The 21,455-nt window shown below is 37.2% G+C and overlaps 1 protein-coding gene across 1 annotated transcript in view; it reads left to right on the top strand.

The window, feature by feature from the left end:
• Positions 1-402: 402 nt before the first annotated feature.
• CENPE (centromere protein E) overlaps positions 403-21,455 on the top strand; it is a 74,079-nt gene continuing 53,026 nt past the window's right edge. The window contains exons 1-14 of the mRNA XM_033427836.2: positions 403-513; positions 2,010-2,101; positions 4,158-4,247; positions 4,364-4,482; positions 5,828-5,947; positions 6,385-6,466; positions 6,625-6,692; positions 6,770-6,835; positions 12,486-12,537; positions 14,256-14,343; positions 14,688-14,817; positions 15,774-15,893; positions 16,770-16,928; positions 21,194-21,338. Of these exons, the coding sequence (XP_033283727.2) occupies positions 452-513; positions 2,010-2,101; positions 4,158-4,247; positions 4,364-4,482; positions 5,828-5,947; positions 6,385-6,466; positions 6,625-6,692; positions 6,770-6,835; positions 12,486-12,537; positions 14,256-14,343; positions 14,688-14,817; positions 15,774-15,893; positions 16,770-16,928; positions 21,194-21,338 (1,393 nt within the window). The 5' untranslated portion in view covers positions 403-451. The remainder of the gene's footprint in view (positions 514-2,009; positions 2,102-4,157; positions 4,248-4,363; positions 4,483-5,827; positions 5,948-6,384; positions 6,467-6,624; positions 6,693-6,769; positions 6,836-12,485; positions 12,538-14,255; positions 14,344-14,687; positions 14,818-15,773; positions 15,894-16,769; positions 16,929-21,193; positions 21,339-21,455) is intronic.

Genomic DNA, 21,455 nt, shown 5'->3' with positions numbered 1-21,455 from the left:
CTTTAAAGGTCCTAATTCTCTTTTGTTAGTGAAGAAAAAATTCTCGGCTTTGTTTTTCCACAGATTGCAAACTCTTGAAGGATGGGGTGGAGGATTGCGTTTGTAAACGGCTGCCAGCACTTCAACGGCGTTTAGCAAACAATAGTTATCTCTGCTATTACCTTGAGAGCCTCTGGCCACAGGCTATCCGGACCCACTCTCTGCGAGCCCCAAGCTTCCTTTTCCTCCAGACCCTTATAACTGCTCCCCCAACCCTTATCCGTGGACACGCCGCCGGCCCGGCGTCCCCCGCGCCGCGACGCAAATGGAACGGCCTATGACGTCACGAGGCCGCGGCTCAATCAGACGCGGCGTTTGGGAAATTTTAAATTTAAAGGCGGGGTGGATCTTACGCTCAGAAGCGCCGGGCGCGGAGGTTTTTGTACAGTTTCCTGGGATCCAGCCCGGCAGGATGGCCGATGAAGGAGCCGTCGCCGTCGCCGTCTGCGTTCGGGTTCGGCCGCTCAACAGCAGGTAGGTGGGCCAGACCTTGCCCAGGTTCCCGTTGCGGCCTCCGGCCCGGGCCCGAGCCGCAGGAGTGAGTCCTCGCTGCTCCTTCCTGCTCCGCTGCCTAGAAACTCGGCCATTGACCCGCTTTGTGCCTTGGTTTCTTATGTGTAAAGTGACGGGCCAGGATCGGAGGATCTAGAGGATACTTTCCAGCTGTGGGATTCTCTTAAGTCTATAACTCCGGCTCGCCGACATTAAAAACCCTACTCCCTGCGCTGCTCTGCCGTCCCCCCATCTGCGCTCCCCATCCCTCCCCCAGGAAAGTCGCATAGGAAAAATCCTTACTGGCACTCTTCACAGCTAGTCATTTTACATTTAACTGACGCTCTGTCCCCCTTTACTGTATACTCCTTGAGCGCAAGAACTAGTCAGTCTTCTTCCATTGTATTCGGTAGACCCTCAACACTTCAGTGAGTGAACTCCACGTTCAGGTTGAATGACCGATATTCATCAAAATTGATTTTTTTTTTAGTTCAGTGTACTGTACTAAACACACACTACCATCGTTGCCCAGTGGATCTTACGTTCTAAAGGGGTAGACAGAAAATAAAGTGAAAAATATAGAATATTAAGTGATGATACTGGAGTAATAAATGCTATAGAGAAAAAACAGGAAGGGGCAGAAATGAAAATGAAGTCTGTTTGCTTTGCCTGTCTCGGGCCTTTGCCCCAGAATGCTGACACATTTTGTTTGAGAAACATTTGTTAACCATTACTGGGTGTTTAATAAATTAAAATATCAAAATGAGGAATTTCCTATTTTTAAGAAGCTCATTAATGCATTAGAAGAAATCTACATAAAGCATTATAATACATCATGACAGGTGTTATGATAGACAGGTGGAGAATGTTTGCTAGAGGAGTCTTTAGTCCTTAAGTGAGACAGTTTAGGGGAGGGACAGGGCTGTGTAGGAAACTCCTGATACTTTTCATGAATGAAAGAACAGTTAAGTTAGTTAATGGAAACATAAGTCAGGGTATTCCAGGCAGAGAGGGGTCGAATCTTATTTTGGAGTGACCTTCAGGCAGTTGATTTGTATGGAGTTAGGGTGTATATAGGAATTTAGAGGAAGATATGGCTCGAAGAGAGAAATTACAATGATCCAGGTGTCATGTGCCAAATTAAGGATTTCAGATGGTTTTTAAAGGCTTTAAGCAGGAGGGACATAACCAGAGTTGCATTTTCAACGTATCTTTTCAGCTGCCAGTACTGCGTTGGAAGGTGGAAGTGAAGAGCTTCACAAAGAAACTCCCATGAAAGTGCAGGAGGTCACAAAGCCCCATTTAAAATCCACCTTTGACCCCTCAAAGGTGGATTTTCCACATTTATCCTATTTATGGTATACGTCATTACCATCTTTTAAAATATTCATCAGAAGATGAGGTCTTTTCAGTTATCTTTCATGTAACACAACTTCTGTGACCAGTTATTCTAAAATGCAGTTTTTTTATTCTTTTAGAGAAGAGGCGCTTGGAAAAGATACTCAAGTTTACTGGAAAACTGACAATAATACAATTTATCAAGTTGATGGGAGTAAATCCTTCAATTTTGGTAAGTTTATAACAGCATCAAAAGTTAACCTGGTATCATTTTTCTGTTATGAGTACAAAAGCCTTATGAATAACACTGGATTTGTCACTAAAGATCAAACTAAGCCTTCAGTAAACTGCTTCAGTGGAAACTTTGAAAAATTGTTCATTCATGTATGCTAAGTAAGATAATAAACTGACACTTAAAACATAGCAATAATAAAAAATAATAATAAGTAAATAAAAAATTAAACACAGTTATAGTCATAGTGCCTTTTAACTGAAATTAACATTTTTCCTCTTATTCGTCAACGTACTTGTGGCGTAAAACCCTGTAAGCCCAAAATATGCTATTTAATGTCAAGTCATCTTTAAGATCTTCCAGTTTGGTTTCTTTGTTGTTGTTGTTTCTTTTTTTGTTGTTTATTTTCTTTTTTTTTTTTCCAGTTGTTTTTCAAAACTTTTTAAAGAATAAATAGTGAAGATATTCCTTCTTTGTCTGGTAGAATACAGTGGGAACCTATCTCTGCTTTTGTGGATCTTATTTGGTGGAAAGAAAGGCTTTAAACAAGTTTTTACACTTATGATGACATAAGCTTTGTGGGAGTTTATAGCAGGGATCTAACTAATCTAGGTGTCTGAAATGGTACCACTTACACTGGGACCTGCAGGATGAGTGAGAGTTAGCTAGGACAAAGGGACTTGGAGGACCTAACAGTTAACTAGGTTGATTTGTGTATTAATTTAGCATGTATATAGTGCTGACAATGTGCCAGGCACTGTTCTAAGCACTTCATATATATTAACTCATTTAATCCTCCTAATAAGCTTATATAATTTGGTACCTTCCCATTTTAATGAGGAATCAGAGAGGCCTGGAGTCACACAGCCAGCAAATGAAAGAGTCAGGCTCCAGATCTGTGTTCCAGCCACGCTACCATGCTGCCACTTAGGCACCATAGAGCAACAGTGACGGCCTGTCACCAACCTCAGGAGTAAGTGATTAAGTTGTCCAATTAGTGTTTAACTAGAAAGCCACAAAGATACGCAGAAGAGAAAATGATTCCTGGTAAAGGAATGTTTGGTGGTATTAACATAATTTTTAAAAGGTAATATGTGCCAGAGATTATAAAACCTAAGTACCACAGATTCTCAGTAGCCATATACGCCCATGCAGGTTTTGGACTCATCCAGCTGTCTGAAACAGATAACATTAAAGTTTGAATCACCCTGCCATTTCTCCTTGCTCTAAAATCATGACCCTTAAGCAGCCTACAGAGGGCACTTTGGTTTTCCATATTGTTCTGCCCATAGGGCAGATGTGTGGTCATGGTGCAAGCAGTGTGATCACTGAATTTCTCATTGTAGGTCAGTACATTACCCTCCTGATTTACAAATCCATTTCTTGTGAGCTTTTTAATGTGAGGGCACTGCTAAAAGAGTGGTCTATTTTTAATGTGCTAACAAAAGCAGAGAACCACATCCTGGACTTGTGAATTTATCAGTGCAAATGCTACTCTAAACCCAGCCTTTAGCAGAACTTCAGCTTTGGTCAGTACTTTTCTTCCAAATATCTGCGTTTTTTGGTTTCATTTGAGCTAGACCTTCTTGCTAGGTATGTTAAAAACATTAACATTTCTCAAAGAATAGTAATAGTTTATACTTCCAAAGTATTAACATATGTTCACAATAATTCTATGAGGAAGATAATATATATCCATTTTACACATTAGGGAACTGAGGCACGGAGACATCAACCACTTTGGCCAAAATAACACTGTAAATGGCAGAACCAAGATTTGCAGGCGGTCTGATTCTGGACCCCCATGTTCAGCCACCATGCCCTACTGCCTCTTGAAAGCACATAGGGTAACAGACTTGTATTTTTTCTGTGTGAGGACCAACACATTTTACCTAAAGAGAAGAGTATTTTCAGAGGACAAATAAGTTGAAGGAAATATTGTGTCTTAAATCTTTTATCATACCATATCCTGACAATTTTATTTCTGTGGGCAACTACTAATTCAGAATGAAAACAGTTAATTTGTTTGACTTAACTTTTATGTTTTGTTTTTTAGATCGTGTCTTTCATAGTAATGAAACTACTAAAAATGTGTATGAAGAAATAGCAGTACCAATCATAGATTCTGCCATACAAGGCTACAATGGTGTGTATTCACTGCAAAAACATTTCAGTCTTGGGGGTCTGTTTAGCAACTTTTGATAGTTTTATACACTATAGATTCATTTTTAATCTTTGCATGTGTGTGTTTTGTTTTTGCAGGTACTATATTTGCCTATGGGCAGACTGCATCAGGAAAAACATATACTATGTTGGGGTCACAAGATTATTTGGGAGTAATACCCAGGGCAATTCATGACATTTTCCAAAAAATTAAGAAGGTAAATAATTTAGCTAAATTTCTAGTACATGCAGGTAAAAGTGGTGATAATAGGATAGCAACCTTAGTGTTCTCTTGTAATGATGAAGTATATTTATAGTTATCTCTTGATTATCCATGAGGAAAGAAGGAAGGCATAGCATAGATTCATTTTTTTCCCACAAACTTACTAACTACAAAGCTTAAAGTTCTTTCATTCTTTCCTTTGAATCATGAAACAGTACTCCCACCAAAAAGTGGGCATTAAGGAACAGGAAAATCTTATCACAATGATTAGGTCCTCATTGCCTTTGTTTAGCTACCAGTGATTATTAAGGAGCAGTAAAAAGTAGACTAGATAAAAGACAAGGGAATCAGAAGGTCAGAATAGGCAAGCTAATTAGTTGAGTTGGTTTTAAATTAGTTTTTTCATCATTACTTTATTTTTAATTTCTTGAATATATGTAGGTTTTATTTTGAGGTTAGAGAATTGGACTGGGTATTTTCCTGTTATAATTCTATGATACTATACTTTTCATTATTTCTGAAAAAATGCTTTACTGTTGTTGTTGCTTGTTATCAATATAGAAGCACTGGGGAAGTTTTGTTTTTTGTTTGTTTTACAAAGATAACTTCCTGAAAGACAAGTACCACATGACTTCACTTATATGTGGAATCTAAAAAACAAAACAAATGAACAAACAAAACAGAAACAGACTCATAGATACAGAGAACAAACAGGTGGTTGTCAGAGGGGAGGGAAGTTGGAGGAATGAGAGAAATAGGTGAGGGAGATTAAAGGGTACAAATGTCCAGTTAGAAAAAAATGAGTCACAGGGATGAAATGTGCAGCATGGGGAATATTGTCAATAATACTGTAACATCTTTGTATGGTGACAGATGGTAACTAGGCTTATCATGTGATCATTTTGACATGTATGGAAATATTGAATCACTATGTTGTGCACCAGGAACTAACATGGTGGAATAGGTCAACTATACATCAACTAAAAAATAAATAAATATTTTTAGGGCTTCCCTGGTGGTGCAGTCGTTGAGAGTCCGCCTGCCGATGCAGGGGACGCGGGATTGTGCCCCGGTCCGGGAAGATCCCACATGCCACGGAGCGGCTAGGCCCGTGAGCCATGGCCGCTGAGCCTGCGTGTCCGGAGCCTGTGCTCCGCAGCGGGAGAGGCCACAACAGTGAGAGGCCCGCGTACTGCAAAAAATAAATAAATAAAAAGTTTTAAAAGATAGTTTCTCAAAGAATATTTTAATATTAGCACATAAGCATTCATTATTAGATTTTCATAATTGGATGATCTCTGATGTTTTCTGATATGTTTTCACATATCTTTTTCTTCTAGTTTCCTGATAGGGAATTTCTTTTACGTGTGTCTTACATGGAGATATACAATGAAACCATTACAGACTTACTCTGTGACACTGAAAAAATGAAGCCTTTAATAATTCGGGAAGACTTCAATGTAAGTAACAGAGTGGCTCAAAAAAGAGTTACTCATTGGGATTATTTTTCTTGAACATTTGCCTTTAATTTCTATATATTTTAAAGTGTCTCCTGTTACTATCGTTTGGTTTTTATTTTCTTTCTTAAACATTTATAGAGATTATCTCTTAATTAACATGTATAGTTTTTAAATATTGACAGCTATAATATTGTGGCATAAGTGCCTAAAAAGAGCAAGCTGGAAGTATCAGGTTAGAATTCGGTGTATTTTGGTACAGGAAATAAATTGTAAATAGCATAGATTTAGTTGTTATTTTTGTACAGAATAAAAGTGCCCATTTTCTACTCTTAACTTCCACAAATGAATTCTATAATACTTTGCACTTTCTTTTTGAAATGCAAAATTTTAAGTGACTTATAAGTTCTCTACTTTTCCCATAATTAAACTTGTTTCAGAGGAATGTGTATGTGGCTGATCTCACAGAAGAAGTTGTTTATACATCAGAAATGGCTTTGAAGTGGATCACAAAAGGAGAGAGTAAGACTTTATACTGTATTTCTTCAAAACACGTGTAAAAACTATTTAATTGAATGTATTTAGGCTTTAAATCACACTTTTCACTTCTAAACTTAAATACAAGTTAGTGTTTTTCTTTGGATTGTAATATACACAGCTGAAATATGATTCTTTTACAGAGAACAGGCATTATGGAATTACAAAAATGAATCAAAGAAGTAGTCGTTCTCATACCATTTTTAGGATGGTAGGTAATTCTCTCTATATTTGGTCTTTCCAATTAAAAATACACTAATTTTTCTACAAGTTGCCTTTTCTTTCTAGATTTTGGAAAGTAGAGAGAAAGGTGAACCTTCTAATTTTGAAGGATCTGTCAAGGTGTCCCATTTGGTGAGTATTGATGAACCGTGATAAAGTACTAAATGAGCCGAACCAAAATTTAATTTAGCTGCTGTATGTTTGGTTTCATGAGAACTGTTAACTAATTGGCAAAAGCATCTATAAATTGGTAGTTCAGTCTCATCACTAACATGAGATTACTAGCGGAAATGTGGGAGGAGTTCAGAGAATCTTACTTCCTGTGATCTTATAGCTGCCATTTCCTGAACTTTAGATGTAAGAACTGTAGGAGTTGAGGCTTTCCCTAACTAGTAATTGAGGAAGGGTTGATTCCATGCACATTTAAGAGTTAAAGTAATCTTGGAATTTGGTGATTTTTTTGTGTTTGGGGTTTTGAGGGTTTTTTGGGTCTCTGCCAATGGTATTGATACTTATGAGATGAACAAAAACCTGGGTGAGATAGTTAAAAAATAAATCAGATTATTCAAGTTCATAGTTAAGTACAATAAGAAAATAAGCTTTGTATTATAAACAGTGTTTTAGACTATAAATCCCTTGAAAGGAAGAGTGATATCTCCTTCATCTTTGTAACTCCAACACATTGTACATAGTTTATATTCAATACCTGTTTGTTGATAAGTGAATATAAGCATTATGCAAACATTCCTCCATGCTGCACCATATCATTTCTCTTTTTTTGTGCTTCCTTTCTATTCCTTACCATTATTGCTTTATTCTGTCTTCAAGGCCTAAATTCTTTAGTTTGGTGTGGGATATGATGTAAGATTTCTCGATTTGATTTGAAAACTTCAGGGGAAAAAGTAATAAATCTATAATATGTTTGTTTTTCAGATTTTGAAAAATCAGAGTCTTAAGTATCTAATTCTAGTTCACCTGAGTTATTTTACTATACAAGTATATCATTTATTTTAGTAGATTAGTCTTTAACAACAACAAAAAACATAAAACCTAACTTCTGTTTTGTTTTCCAAACCTAGCCTGTGATATATCACTACAATTTTAACTTTTCTCTCATAGTTTAGCTTTAATTATAAATTAAGTTTAATTATAATTAAATTTAATTATAATTTAGCTTGACATATTCAGTGATCTGTTTGGTGTCTTTTATTATATTATTTGATGCTCCATCATCTGGGGACCATAGAAACCATCTGGTCCAACACTCCAGACTTCCCACTTACTCTAAGTATCTTCTTGGAAAGAAGTCTTCCCCAAAGAGTCTTTTTCTGGCTCTTTGGAGGTGGTCTTTTTATGAGTGTCTCCTGGCCTTTCTGGAATAATAACATCCAGGTGCTCTTAGCTCTGCTCCTTTATTCCCTTTTGTGGCTTCTTTCCTACTACGCTCCTAATCAAAGCACAGGAGTGTTCTGTGGCTTTTCTTCCCTTGTTTGCCCTTGTTACCATTTCTGTGTTGACGATGGTCAAATGTTTATTGTTTCTAAAGTCTCTGAGTTCTATTTTATTTATTTTTTTATACAGCAGTTTCTTATTAGTTATCCATTTTATACATATTAGTGTATACATGTCAATCCCAATCTCCCAATTCATCCCACCACCACCACTTTACCCCCTTTGTGTCCATACGTTTGTTCTCTACATCTGTATCTCAATTTCTGCCCTGCAGACCGGTTCATCGGTACCATTTTTCTAGGTTCCACAAATATGCGTTAATATATGATATTTGTTTTTCTCTTTCTGACTTAACTTCACTCTGTATGACAGTCTCTAGATCCATCCATGTCTCTACAAATGACCCAATTTCATTCCTTTTTATGGCTGAGTAATATTCCATTGTATATATGTACCACATCTTCTTTATCCATTCGTGTGTTGATGGGCATTTAGGTTTCTTCCATGTCCTGTCTATTGTAAATAGTGCTGCAATGAACATCGGGGTGCATGTGTCTTTGAGTTATGGTTTTCTCTGGGTATATGCCCAGTAGTGGGATTGCTGGGTCATACGGTAATTCTATTTTTAGTTTTTTAAGGAACCTCCATCCTGTTCTTCATAGTGGCTGTATCAATTTACATTCCCACCAACAGTGCAAGAGAGTTCCCTTTTCTCCACACCCTCTCCAGCATTTGTTGTATGTAGATTTTCTGATGATGCCCATTCTAACTGGTGTGAAGTGATACCTCATTGTAGTTTTGATTTGCATTTCTCTAATAATTAGTGATGTTGAGCAGCTTTTCATGTGCTTCTTGGCCAACTGTATGTCTTCTTTGGAGAAATGTCTATTTAGGTCTTCTGCCCATTTTTGGATTGGGTTGTTTGTTTTTTGGATATTGAGCTGCATGAGCTGTTTACATATTTTGGAGATTAATCCTTTGATCGTTGATTCGTTTGCAAATATTTTCTCCCATTCTGAGGGTTATCTTTTCGTCTTGTTTATAGTTTCCTTTGCTGTGCAAAAACTTTTATGTTTCATTAAGTCCCATTTGTTTATTTTTGTTTTTATTTCCATTACTCTAGGAGGTGGATCAAAAAAGATCTTGCTGTGATTTGTGTCAGAGTGTTCTTCCTATGTTTTCCTCTAAGAGTTTTATAGTGTACGGTCTTACATTTAGGTCTCTAATCCATTTTGAGTTTATTTTTGTGTATGGTGTTAGGGAGTGTTCTAATTTTATTCTTTTTACATGTAGCAGTCCAGTTTTCCCAGCACCACTTATTTAAGAGGCTCTCTTTTCTCCATTGTATATCCTTGCCTCCTTTGTCATAGATTAATTGACCATAGGTACATGGGTTTATCTCTGGGCTTTCTATCCTGTTCCATTGATCTATATTTCTCTTTTTGTGCCAGTACCATATTGTCTTGATTACTGTAGCTTTGTAATATAGTCTGAAGTCAGGGAGTCTGATTCCTCTAGCTCTGTTTTTTTCCCTCCAGACTGCTTTGGCTATTCGGGGTCTTTTGTGTCTCCATACAAATTTTAAGATTTTTTATTCTAGTTCTGTAAAAAAACTGCCATTGGTAATTTCATAGGGATTGCATTGAATCTGTAGATTGCTTTGGGTAGTATAGTCATTTTCACAATATTGATTCTTCCAATCCAAGAACACGGTATATCTCTCCATCTGTTTGTATCATCTTTAATTTCTTTCATCAGTGTCTTACAGTTTTCTGCATACAGGTCTTTTGTCTCCCTAGGTAGGTTTATTCCAAGGTATTTTATTCTTATTGTTGCAGTGGTAAATGGGAGTGTTTCCTTAATTTCTCCTTCAGATTTTTCATCATTAGTGTATAGGAATGCAAGAGATTTCTGTGCATTAATTTTGTATCCTGAAACTTTACCAGATTCATTGATTAGCTCTAGTAGTTTTCTGATGGCATCTTTAGGATTCTCTGTGTATAGTATCATGTCATCTGCAAACAGTGACCGTTTTACTTCTTCTTTTCCAATTTGTATTTCTTTTTCTTCTCTGATTGCCGTGGCTAGGACTTCCAAAACTATGTTGAATAGTAGTGGTGAGAGTGTTCATCCTTGTCTTGTTCCTGATCTTAGGGGAAATGCTTTCAGTTTTTCACCATTGAGTTTGAGTTCTAATTCCTGTCTTTCTAAAGATTGTCCCACTGTTATCTCAAACTTCAGTGGATCTAAAACCAAATTAATTTCTTCCTATTCTAATGAATATTCCTTTTTCCAGTAATACTAGCATTATCCTGGTCACCTAGGCTGGAAACCCAAGTCTATTTTGGCTCATTTTTTCTTTCTTTCCTTTTTCTCCAGTCATCACCATTTCTTCCTGATCCTACCTGTCATCATTCCATTGGGTGTCATACTCATTTAGGTTCTCATCTCTCTTGAATTACTCTGTCATTCTCCTGAGCCTGGCCTCTAGGACTCTAGTCTTCCTTTCTTTGGTCTGTTATGCAGATTTCTAATGTTACTAAGCACTACTTTTGCTGTGGCATTTCCTTGGACAAGATCTGGCTTAACCAGTCTTACTTTGCTTCCTTCTGGTCCACATAAGCTCCTCTCTTACAGATAGACTGAGCTTCTTAGTGCCTTTGAACACTAATGCTTATCCTCATCTTTTTACCTTAATTCATGCTTTCATCACCACTTTTCCCTTTTATTATGTATCTAGGTCACTTGTACTAGATAGTATATAACAATGATTAGACTTCTTTGAGTATTTTAGAGAAAGCAGTATCTGAGACAGGACTGTAAAGCAGGAGTACATAATTACCTGCCTACTCCTCAAAGAGAGAGGTAACTTAAATCTCTGACTTTCTTTTAATGCATTAATAATATTTACTGGGCTCTCAGATTAAAAAACAAAGAGGACATCCCTCCACTACTTACTATCTCCACTACAACGTCCCTAGCCCAAGCCACCATCATCTCTCACTTACATTCCTGCACTAGCCTCCTAACTGGGCTAACTGCTGCCACTTCTGCCCCTCTCCAGTTCATTCTCCATCTAGGGTGCCACGGTTGATCTTTCAGAAAGTTAAATCAAGATACGTCACTCTTTTGATTAAAGCCCTCTCTTGGCTTCCCATTGCGCTTGGAAAATCCAACGTTCTTACCCCTACTTACAAAGCTCTGCATAATCTGACTCCTACCTCCTTCTCTTACGCTATGTGTTCCATCGCCACTTCACCAACTCTGCCACGTTGCCCTTTTTATTTTTTGAGCATACCAAGCCCACTTCTGTTTTGTGACTGAGTGTACTGGCTGCTTTTTTAATCTGCACTGTGCTTCCCTTGGTTTTACATGGCTGCCTCCCTCTGTCATTCCAGATCTGAGCTTAATGGGAAGTCTACCCCTACCACTCAGTCCAGAGAACCTACTCTGTCCCTTCTTTCCTCTTCCAGGACTCTCTTTAAATTATCTGTATTACATTTACCAGGTTATGTTTCCTATCTGTCGTCTTCTGTCTTCTCACCAACTTCCTCCTCTCCTCTTACCACTCCATATAGAATATAAGCTCTATCAGGACAGGGACCTTACTTGTCGAATTCATTGCCATATCCCTAGCACCTAACATACTGCCTGAAGCATGACAGTCACTTTTTTCCAACAATATTTGTGAAATGAAAGAGGTCCGTGCTTTTAAAGATGCTACAGTAGAGTCAGAGACAAATGACTAGCTCCACACAATAAGTGCTGTAAGAATAAGTCATATCTATAATGACCTCTGGGTACAGTCAAAAGAACAACTCATTCAAGGTATGGGAGGAGAAAGGATAAAATCAGCAAAGCTACATTGAGCAGGTAACATTTGCCTTTGGTCCTGAATAAAGACTAGGGGCGGTCTAGAACTTTAGAAGTAACAAAGAGAATGGCAGAAGGTAGCACTTAGGAGTGTAGAAGTACATGAGGCGTTTAGGGTGTAGTGAGTAGTTCAGCTAGAGTTAGGAGTAAGTAATGAATAGATATAATGCTGGGGCCACACAAGTGCCAGATTGCAAAGAATCACATTCATATGATAAGGTTTTGAACTTTGTGTAGTAAATAGAAAACCTATTCTGGCGGCATTATGGAGGATGTATATAACAAAGAAGGAACAAGGGTTACAGATCGGTTTGACAAGGGAAGGCCTGAACAGTGGGGTGAAAGATGAGGGTACAGATGGGGTGTTCAAGTAAACTATGTGTTTTAAATGTTCTTTCAGTAGTTTGGGTTTTATCTCATTATGCTTCCTAAAGGTTTATTATCATCTGTCTTACAGAATTTGGTTGATCTTGCTGGCAGTGAAAGAGCTGCTCAAACAGGTGCTGAAGGTAATGAAAACTTATGAAATATGTTGGTCTGAGTGTCTTCCTGTTCTTTCACAGAATAAAAGTGCTACCATGCATTTTAGAAACTAATAATGACAATAATAATTTTGTGATAAAAGTCCTTCATGTAAAAAGCAGCTTATGTATATGGCTGATTATCTAATTTGGGCTACTATAGCATCAATTAAAAAACTAGAACTGTACAGTTGATAGGATTGTATAGCTGAAAAGCTCGTGAGAGTACCATGAAAACCATCTAAATTTCCATATCAGGTAAGAAAATTCAGAAGGGAAGTGGGGCACAAAATTAATATACAGACATTAATAATTCTATAATACAAATAACCAGTTAGAATATTTAGTGTGCAAAAAGACTCAATTTACAATGATGGCTTAAAAGGTGTAATACCTAGGAAGAAACTCAACAAAAATTGCACAGGGCCGGGCTTCCCTGGTGGCGCAGTGGTTGAGAGTCCGCCTGCCGATGCAGGGGACGCGGGTTCGTGCCCCGGTCCGGGAAGATCCTACATGCCGCGGAGCGGCTGGGCCCGTGAGCCATGGCCGCTGAGCCTGCGCGTCCGGAGCCTATGCTCCGCAACGGGAGAGGCCACAACAGTGAGAGGCCCGCGTACCGCAAAAAAAAAAAAAAATTGCACAGGGCCAAAATAAAGAAAACTTCAAAACAGACCTGAAGGACATAACCAAATACTTAAACAAATGGAAAAGCATACTTAGATGGGAAGGTGCAAAATCATAAAGATGTCAAGCCTCTCTCTGTGTTCATTTCCTGCAGCCTGACATAAAGACACCCAGCTGAGCATGGCCTATATCCACCAAACCAGACCCATGAATGGGAAATAAATGCTTGTTGTTTTAAGGTGGCTTGTTAAGCAGCAATATTACAGCAATAGCTGAATAATGCACCTGTGAAATAACAGCTATTCAGAGTTATTTATTGCAGTATTTTTTGTATACATGGTAGATTGAAAACCTACATATCCCTCAACAGGGTTCTAGGTAAATAATTTCTGATACATCCATACAATGGAATTCTATGCTATGAAAAAGAATGAAAAAGACCAGTGTTTACTGATATGATGCACAATATACTGCCAAGTGAAAAAAGCAAAGTGCAAAATAATGTGTATAGTATGCTACTATTTGTCTGAAAAAGAAAAGGGAGAAATGAATATATATGAACTTGTATTTCTACAAATCTAGAAGAATAAATAATAAACATGGTTTACTGGTGGAGGGAACAGGAACTGGTTGGGGCATAAAACTGGAATAGAGCTTTTTCCAGGTACTTTTTTTTAATGTTAGAGTCATGTGAGCATACTCACAATATTAAAATGAGAACTTTTTTTGGTTTTGAGCCTATAGTTGCCTATATTTGAAGGTTTGGAAAAAATAGATTTGAATGGAGGAATTAGAGGAGTTCTTTTAGACAATGGGCTTTCCCTCCCTCTTATTCTTTTCTTAGTCATCTTTTTCATTTTGCCATTTCTCTCAGGTGATAACCTTTCTGATTCACCTAATTGGGGGACGGTTAGGGAGAGAGCTCCTCCACCAGTGGTATTAAAGGTGGGCTAAGATCTAGTCCAAAGCATGGACTTCAACATCTGTCCCTTTAATTTCTACTTTCTCTCATAATTTACTGATAAGTTCATCATCCAGTACAGGGCTCAATTTTAGTTTTTATATTTGTTTAATAAATGCAGGTTTGCGACTCAAAGAAGGCTGTAATATAAATCGAAGCTTATTTATTTTGGGACAAGTGATCAAGAAACTTAGTGATGGACAAGTTGGGTATGTTTATCCCACTGTACTCTATCTGTTAAGCTTATGTTTTCATTAGGTCGAGAATTGTAATATTTTAGTGACACTCAAATAAATGTTCTTATTTCATATATTCAAAAGCTTTCATGACTCTGTGATCATGCTTGGCTTCTTATACATATGATTGTGTCCTACTAAATTTACTTTCTATATTTTAAATATTTTTTAGTTAGTAGTTTTGATCTGCCTCATGTAACCTGTAAATAATTAATTTTTTTAACTGTAGCTATTTTAAGGTTCTACATTAAGAACCAACCACTTTTGTTATATAAAAATTCTTACTCTTTTTCTTCCCAAACTCATTTCTCACTAAGTGGTTTCATAAATTATCGAGATAGCAAATTAACACGAATTCTCCAGAATTCCTTGGGAGGAAATGCGAAAACACGTATTATCTGCACAATTACTCCAGTGTCTTTTGATGAAACTCTTACTACTCTCCAGGTGAGTGTGATTTTTATCTCAACTTAATAGGAGGGGATATCATCTTTAAGAAGGAAAAATTACCTACTAAAAATAGGTAGAGTTTTTTTAATTCACATAACTACCTGTTAAAATAAAATTACGTGTTGTCTGCTAAATAGCATTTCTTAATTTTCCCAAAATTCAATTATTCATATCCCACCTCCACAATTTTTGCCACATCCAACAATATTTTACTGAAATTGACTTGATATTTTTCTTTTACAAACTCACTTTTTTACTTAATTGATTATGAAAGGAAACGTTATATCAGTTCCGTAAATGAAAAACTACTATCACTTGCAACAAATAGAAGGTGACCCAAAAAACATGTGTATGTGCTTATAATAAAATAATTCCTAAATTCCTGCTAGCTAATTGTTGCCTGCCTTTGCACTGAGCCTAAGGCCTGCATTTTATGTTTAAAAAAGGAGAGGGGCGAGTAGGGGGGAATTGAATTGTCAGTAGAATAGCTGTCTCAATGAAGGATTCAATGTTTTATATAATGGATACCTTCATGTACCCACTTAAAGTAACTTCTGATACTCATACTCTAAGAAATATTGCTTTAAATAGCTACTGAGCACTGGGTCGAGGTACTGTCAGAGAAAACAGATAGAAAATAGAGTCCCTGGCTTCACAGAATGTATATAGTCTTATAGGGAAGATAAGACCTGTCTTCCAACATGATTGCCTTGGATTAATACTTAAGTAGCTAGTAAGTAGGATAGCATTCAAAGGAAGGAGAGAGGCTTTTGACTGGAGCATTACAGGCATTGTTACAGGGACATAAAATGCACTCTGTACTCAAAAGTATTAAACTACCTGGGAAGAGTACTGATTTTTCTTTACAAAACTTAATTACAAGAAGACCAAATGTTATTAATTTACTTAATTTTTGTGTGTGGAGCACATAACACTCTTGTATTTTTTCCCAGTTTGCCAGCACTGCTAAACATATGAAAAATACTCCTTACGTTAACGAGGTATCAAATGATGAAGCTCTCCTGAAAAGATACAGAAAAGAAATAATGGATCTTAAAAAGCAATTAGAGGAGGTATGTGTGAACCATGTATTTCAGTAAAGAGTAGGGACAGATTTAGAATTGAGATCTACCTAATCGCCCAGAGATTCTTAAGTCATCAATATCTGAGTTTTGCAACCTAAATTTAAAACAGCTTTCAACTAAGAAGAAATCAACTCATAAAAATTTTAGTTTAATTTACTATAAACTGAAAGATTTGGTTTTTTGAAGTTATTTTAGATTTTGTTTTTCATTTTCAAAGGAGGAAATTTGATATTTTCAAGTGGGCCAAGTGGAGATAATTTTTTTTTTAATTGTCACAAATTATACATAGGGAATTAGGTTAAAAAAGAGAGATCATGTATAGGTACCTAAAACTACTTTCTCTAGTTTCACGTTAACTTGAATTTTTCTTCCAACCCTGAGATAGCAATCTAATAAGATAGCATAATCACTTGTCATTGTTTGTTTTAACTATTATGGTCCTCTATTTTATATAAATCTTGCATTTTAGTGATCTTTTTAGGAATAAGCTAAAGTATCAAATGGTAGTCTTATGAAAACATCTCTTCCTTTGCTGTAGATATTCAAATCTCTGCTTTTATGACTTCTCTGCCTACTATTTATATATTTTTAGGCAACTAATAGAATTGCTTTAAGAGCATTGTAACGGCATATAGAATAGTGACATGAGAAGAAATGTATATTTGACTTTATTTTTAGTTTGAGAAATTAGTGATTATGGTAACTGTGTATTGGTGTTCTGCAGGTAGGGTATATTTTATTTCAATAAAATTAAAATTCTCTTAGTTCACATACAAATTTCTATTCTGTTCTTTTAAGCTACTTTCGAAGTTTTAAAATCTAGCTACATTTGTTATTAACATAACCCAATATTACATTCTGTAGGTTTCTTTAGAGACTCGAGCCCAGGCAATGGAAAAAGACCAAATGGCACAACTTTTGGAAGAAAAAGATTTACTTCAAAAAGTGCAGATTGAGAAAATTCAAAACTTAACACGGATGCTGGTGACCTCTTCTTCCCTCACATCACAACAGGAATTAAAGGTAAAATTTAAAAGATGACAACTTAAACTTGGTATACAGAGAATAGAATGGGTATTCCTATGTGTTTATTACATAGTTATGCATTTCTTATCTTTTGATACAGTGTATTCAAGAAACCCAGAACTTTTGTGTTGCTATTTACCTATATAGCAACAAAACACCTAAGAGAAGAGGTTAATTAAAAAATACTGATCCCTAATGTAGAGGTCCTAATTCAAGGATTCAAGCTTACCACCTATGTTTTCTTCTAGGAGTTTTATGGTTTCAGGTGTTAACATTCAAGTCTTTAATCAGTTTGAGTTGGTTTTTGTGTATAGTGTAAGATAGTGGCCCAGTTTCGTTCTTTTGCATATGGCTGTCCAGTTTTTCCAACATCATTTACTGAACAGACTGTCCTTTCCCTATTGTATCTTCCTGGTTCCTTTGTTGTAAATTAATTGCTCATATATGTGTAGGGTTTATTCTGAGCTCTCTATTCTGTTCCATTTGTCTATGTGTCTGTTTTTATGGCACTATCATACATATTGTTTTGATTGCTATAGCTTTGTAATACAGTTTGAAATCAGGAAGCATGATGCCTCCAGCTTTGCTCTTCTTTCTCAAGATTGTTTTGGCTATTTGGAGTCTTTCATGGTTTAGAGTCTAGAGTATATTCAAGGAATCTATTTGCAATATGCTTCTTAAGAACTTCAAATAAAATTAATTAGGGATTGGAAACCACAGATGTCTAGAGTATGTGGGAATATTTTCTGTTTAAAGAAACAGAAATATTAGTATCAGGAAATTGATCTAGAATATAGATCAACATATTGATCAAAATTCTGGCTTCCAGTTTTTGTGGTTTTTATTTTTACTAGAGTAGGGATTTATTTATCCAACAGATATTTTCTTAAGAGCACAGCCTCTGGATTTGAACTACCTAGGTTTGAATCCCTGTTCTTTCAGTTCCTAACACTTGACCTTGGGCAATTTCTCAAATACACTTTGCTGCAGTTTCCTTATCTGATATATAGCTTGATCCCCACCTCATAGGATTGTTGTGAGAATTAAGTGAAGTAACATACAGTACATGCTTAACACTATACTTTCTGCTCAGCAAATCCTCAATAAATATATACTATTAAGATAATTATTAATAGACATTATGTTCAGGTCACCATTCTAAGTATTTAGAAGATGCTCTAGATCAATTTGTTGACTGAGTGATGAGTAGGAAATAGCCCAGTGGAAGGCGTAAGGAATAGTGTTTCAGGAAGACACTTAAATGTACAGAAGCTTAAAATTGTGGGAAAACTATATTTCTTGGACTTTCTGGCGGCAGGGGCATTTTAAAACCTCAGTGAAGGACTTGAATGTTGCATTACGCCAAGGACAAGGAAAAGCCTTGTATGGAACATAATCGGAATTGCATTTTGGGAATGTGAGGCTATTATGTGCATCAGATAGATTGGGCCTCTGCAATGATTGTGGCTCTGGAGGTGGAAGAAATTGGATAAACTGGAGAGCTATTTGGGAGGTAGACTCAACAGGATTTTGTGATTATGTAGACACAGCGGCAGGGAAAGGGAGAAGGAGGTATCCAAAATGACTTGCTGGCATTACTAGGCTTTCTGGGTAGCTGGTAGCATATTCACTGAGTTGAGGAACACTGAATGAAGAGCAGTGGAGCTGCTCAGTGTTTCATTCAGGACATCTCCATTTTAAGATGTCAGGCAGTCAAAAATGTGAAAGGTCTGACATGGAGGTATCAATTTGGCATTAACTACTGCAGATCCAACTTAGAGTCCTGGGAATGGGTGAGCTTGCTCTGGAAGCATGTTGAAAATGGAAAAAACAGAGGGTCAGACACAAAACCCCATGAAACAACAACTTTTTAGGTAAAGGCAGTAAAGAAGAATCCCTGAAGGAACCCATGTTTAGCTCAGAATTTAGAAGGAAACCAGCTGAATGTGGTAACCAAGGGAACAGAGTATTTCAGAGTGGTAGTGGTCAGCATTGTCACATTCTGCTGAGAAGTTAAGTAAGATACACATAGACAAAAATGCTTTGGATTTAGAAATAAGAAGCTCATTTGCAAAAGCAATTTTGAGTTATGTGCTGGTAGTGAAAGCCACCTTGCAGTGGGTTGAGATGACCCAAAGGGATGGGATCTTGAATACAGTAGAAGGGTCTGGCCTTAGAAGGAGAAACATCTATTCATGATAACAAGGACAGAGGAAAGGATAGGCATCAGTTCAGGTAATGCTTTTGTAAGTTTAGGCTTTTATTGTCTTTCTGAAGTAGGAAGTTTAATTTTTCTGCTCTGATAGCAGGAGATGGTGGAGACACAAGTTCATAGACAATGCTAAGAGTTTGAAATAGTATAGCCTTTATAGGGAATAGAAAAGAAAGCCAACAAGGAGGAAAAGAGTCTTACCGGGAAGCATTAAGGACCCAGGTGATGGTGGCAGCCAGTCTTCTGACTGTATGCCCTGGCAGTGTTCAGGAGGCTGATAAAGTCTTAAAAGACAGTGTAATTCATCTGTGTGTACACTGTGTTGGAATAGGTTTGGGGAACAGATATTGGGTCAAATAATTTGAGGCTGTTGACCCAAAAACATGGTTGAAGTGATGATCTATGGAATCTAAGATGATAGGAAGAGAAAAACAGGAATAAAGTAAGGTACCTTGTAAGCTAAGTAACTATAATGGGATTAACTGGATAAAGAAAGTGGAGGATAGCCACTGTACTAAGAGCATGTCTGGGTTTATGAGTTTGAGATAATGACAAGGTCCAGGAGTGGCTTTGGGAGCACGTGGAGTTGAGGTGAAGGTCTTTGGAGTCAAACATGTATGTACAGCTAGGTTTTTGCAGAGCAGGCTGTGGAAAGGGCTGGCTATTTCAAGCAAAAGGGTAGTATGTGGTAGAGGCATGAAAGCATGCAGAATATTCTGGGGACAGCAGATAATGTTGACAGGCAACGCAGTAGAATGGTTGGTGGATAGGCTCTGAAGTTAACAGGCATGGGCTCAGCTTCCAGTTGGCTGTATGACTCTACTCAGCTTCTCCAAACTTTCTGGACACCCAGCTCAACTATAAAATGGATGTAGTAATAGAGGATTGTTGAGAGGATCAAATAAGAGGAGATAATGCTTGTACTAGTAGAGACACAAGAGAAGAATGCTAGCTGTGAAATATGGAAAGACACAAACACTTAGGAAGTGGGCAGGGGAAGAGAAACCAGCAAAGCAGAATGAGAGATGAAGACAGCTAGCTGGGTGGGATAAGAATCAGGAGACAGAAATGCCCCTGAAGGGATGAGGAAGAAGTAGATAGATGATGAGGAAGAAGACAATGTAGAAACTAAAAGAAAATGGTAGCTAGAGAGAAGTGAGGAGGCAAGGGATTGTTTTTTTAAAACTCAACAGCAGATAAATAAGCTTGAGCATTCGTACAGCTAAGAGGAAGGAGCTAGGGAAGATGATAGATGAACAGATAACTGAGAGGAACAGAACTGGGCACCCAAAAGTGCTTTCGGTAGCTCTAAGGGGGCAGCAACAGTTGTCCCTTCCGTATATCCCCAGGTTACTTGAAGAGTTGAGAGTCAACCGATTCCTTTCAGTTACATTCCAGAAAAGCTTATAAGTAAACCTTCTAATAAAATATGCAATTTAAATAGTAGTTTCATCAAATTTATTATGGGGTTAAATACTGATCTGAAAAGTTTGAATATGTTTTCTTATCTCAGGTTATCCTTAAACTGGTAAGATATTAAAGTAGATTTAGTAAACATTATGCCAAGTCGATGGGGTTTTTTGTTTGTTTGTTTTGGTTTTTTTTGTTTGTTTGTTTTTATTTATTTATTTTGGCTGCATCGGGTCTTAGTTGCGACACACAGGATCTTCACGGAGGCATGCAGGATCTTTTGTTGCCGCGCCTGGGCTCTTTGTTGCAGTGCTTCTGTCTAGTGGCCACAGGTTTTCTCTCTCTAGTTGTGGCGTGTGGGCTCCAGAACACGTGGACTCTGTAGTTTGCAGCATGGGAGCTCTCTAGTTGAGGCGCAGGAGCTCAGTAGTTGTGGCGCAGGCTTAGTTGCCCTGTGGCATGTGGGATCTTAGTTTCCCGACCAGTGATAGAACCTGCGTCCCCTGCATTGGAAGGTGGATTGTTTACCACTGGACCACCAGGGAAGTCCCAATGGTTTTTTAAAATGGAAACTAGTTCCCTTGTTTTAAGATGTTGAGCCCAGATCTGTGTGAGGTAATTTTGATTTCTTTCTCTTCAGGCTAAAAAAAAACGAAGAGTTACTTGGTGCCTTGGCAAAATTAACAAAATGAAGGACTCAAACTATGTAAATGAATTCAATATGCCAGTGAATGTAACAACAAAAACACATAAGGCTGCTGTAACTTTAGGAGAAATTGATGAATGTGAGTACTTTTTCAATTAGTTTTAATTATAAAAACATCCCTATAAAGAGAGACTTTATTTATAACTCAATTAATGTGATAAACACATTTAAATAAAATGTATGTATTTTAGGTGTA

The sequence above is a fragment of the Orcinus orca genome, chromosome 4 (genome assembly GCF_937001465.1).
Source record: "Orcinus orca chromosome 4, mOrcOrc1.1, whole genome shotgun sequence".
Lineage (NCBI taxonomy): Eukaryota > Metazoa > Chordata > Mammalia > Artiodactyla > Delphinidae > Orcinus > Orcinus orca.
The sequence above is the reverse complement of the archived record's forward strand: the minus strand, read 5'-3'. Positions and strand labels throughout refer to the sequence as shown.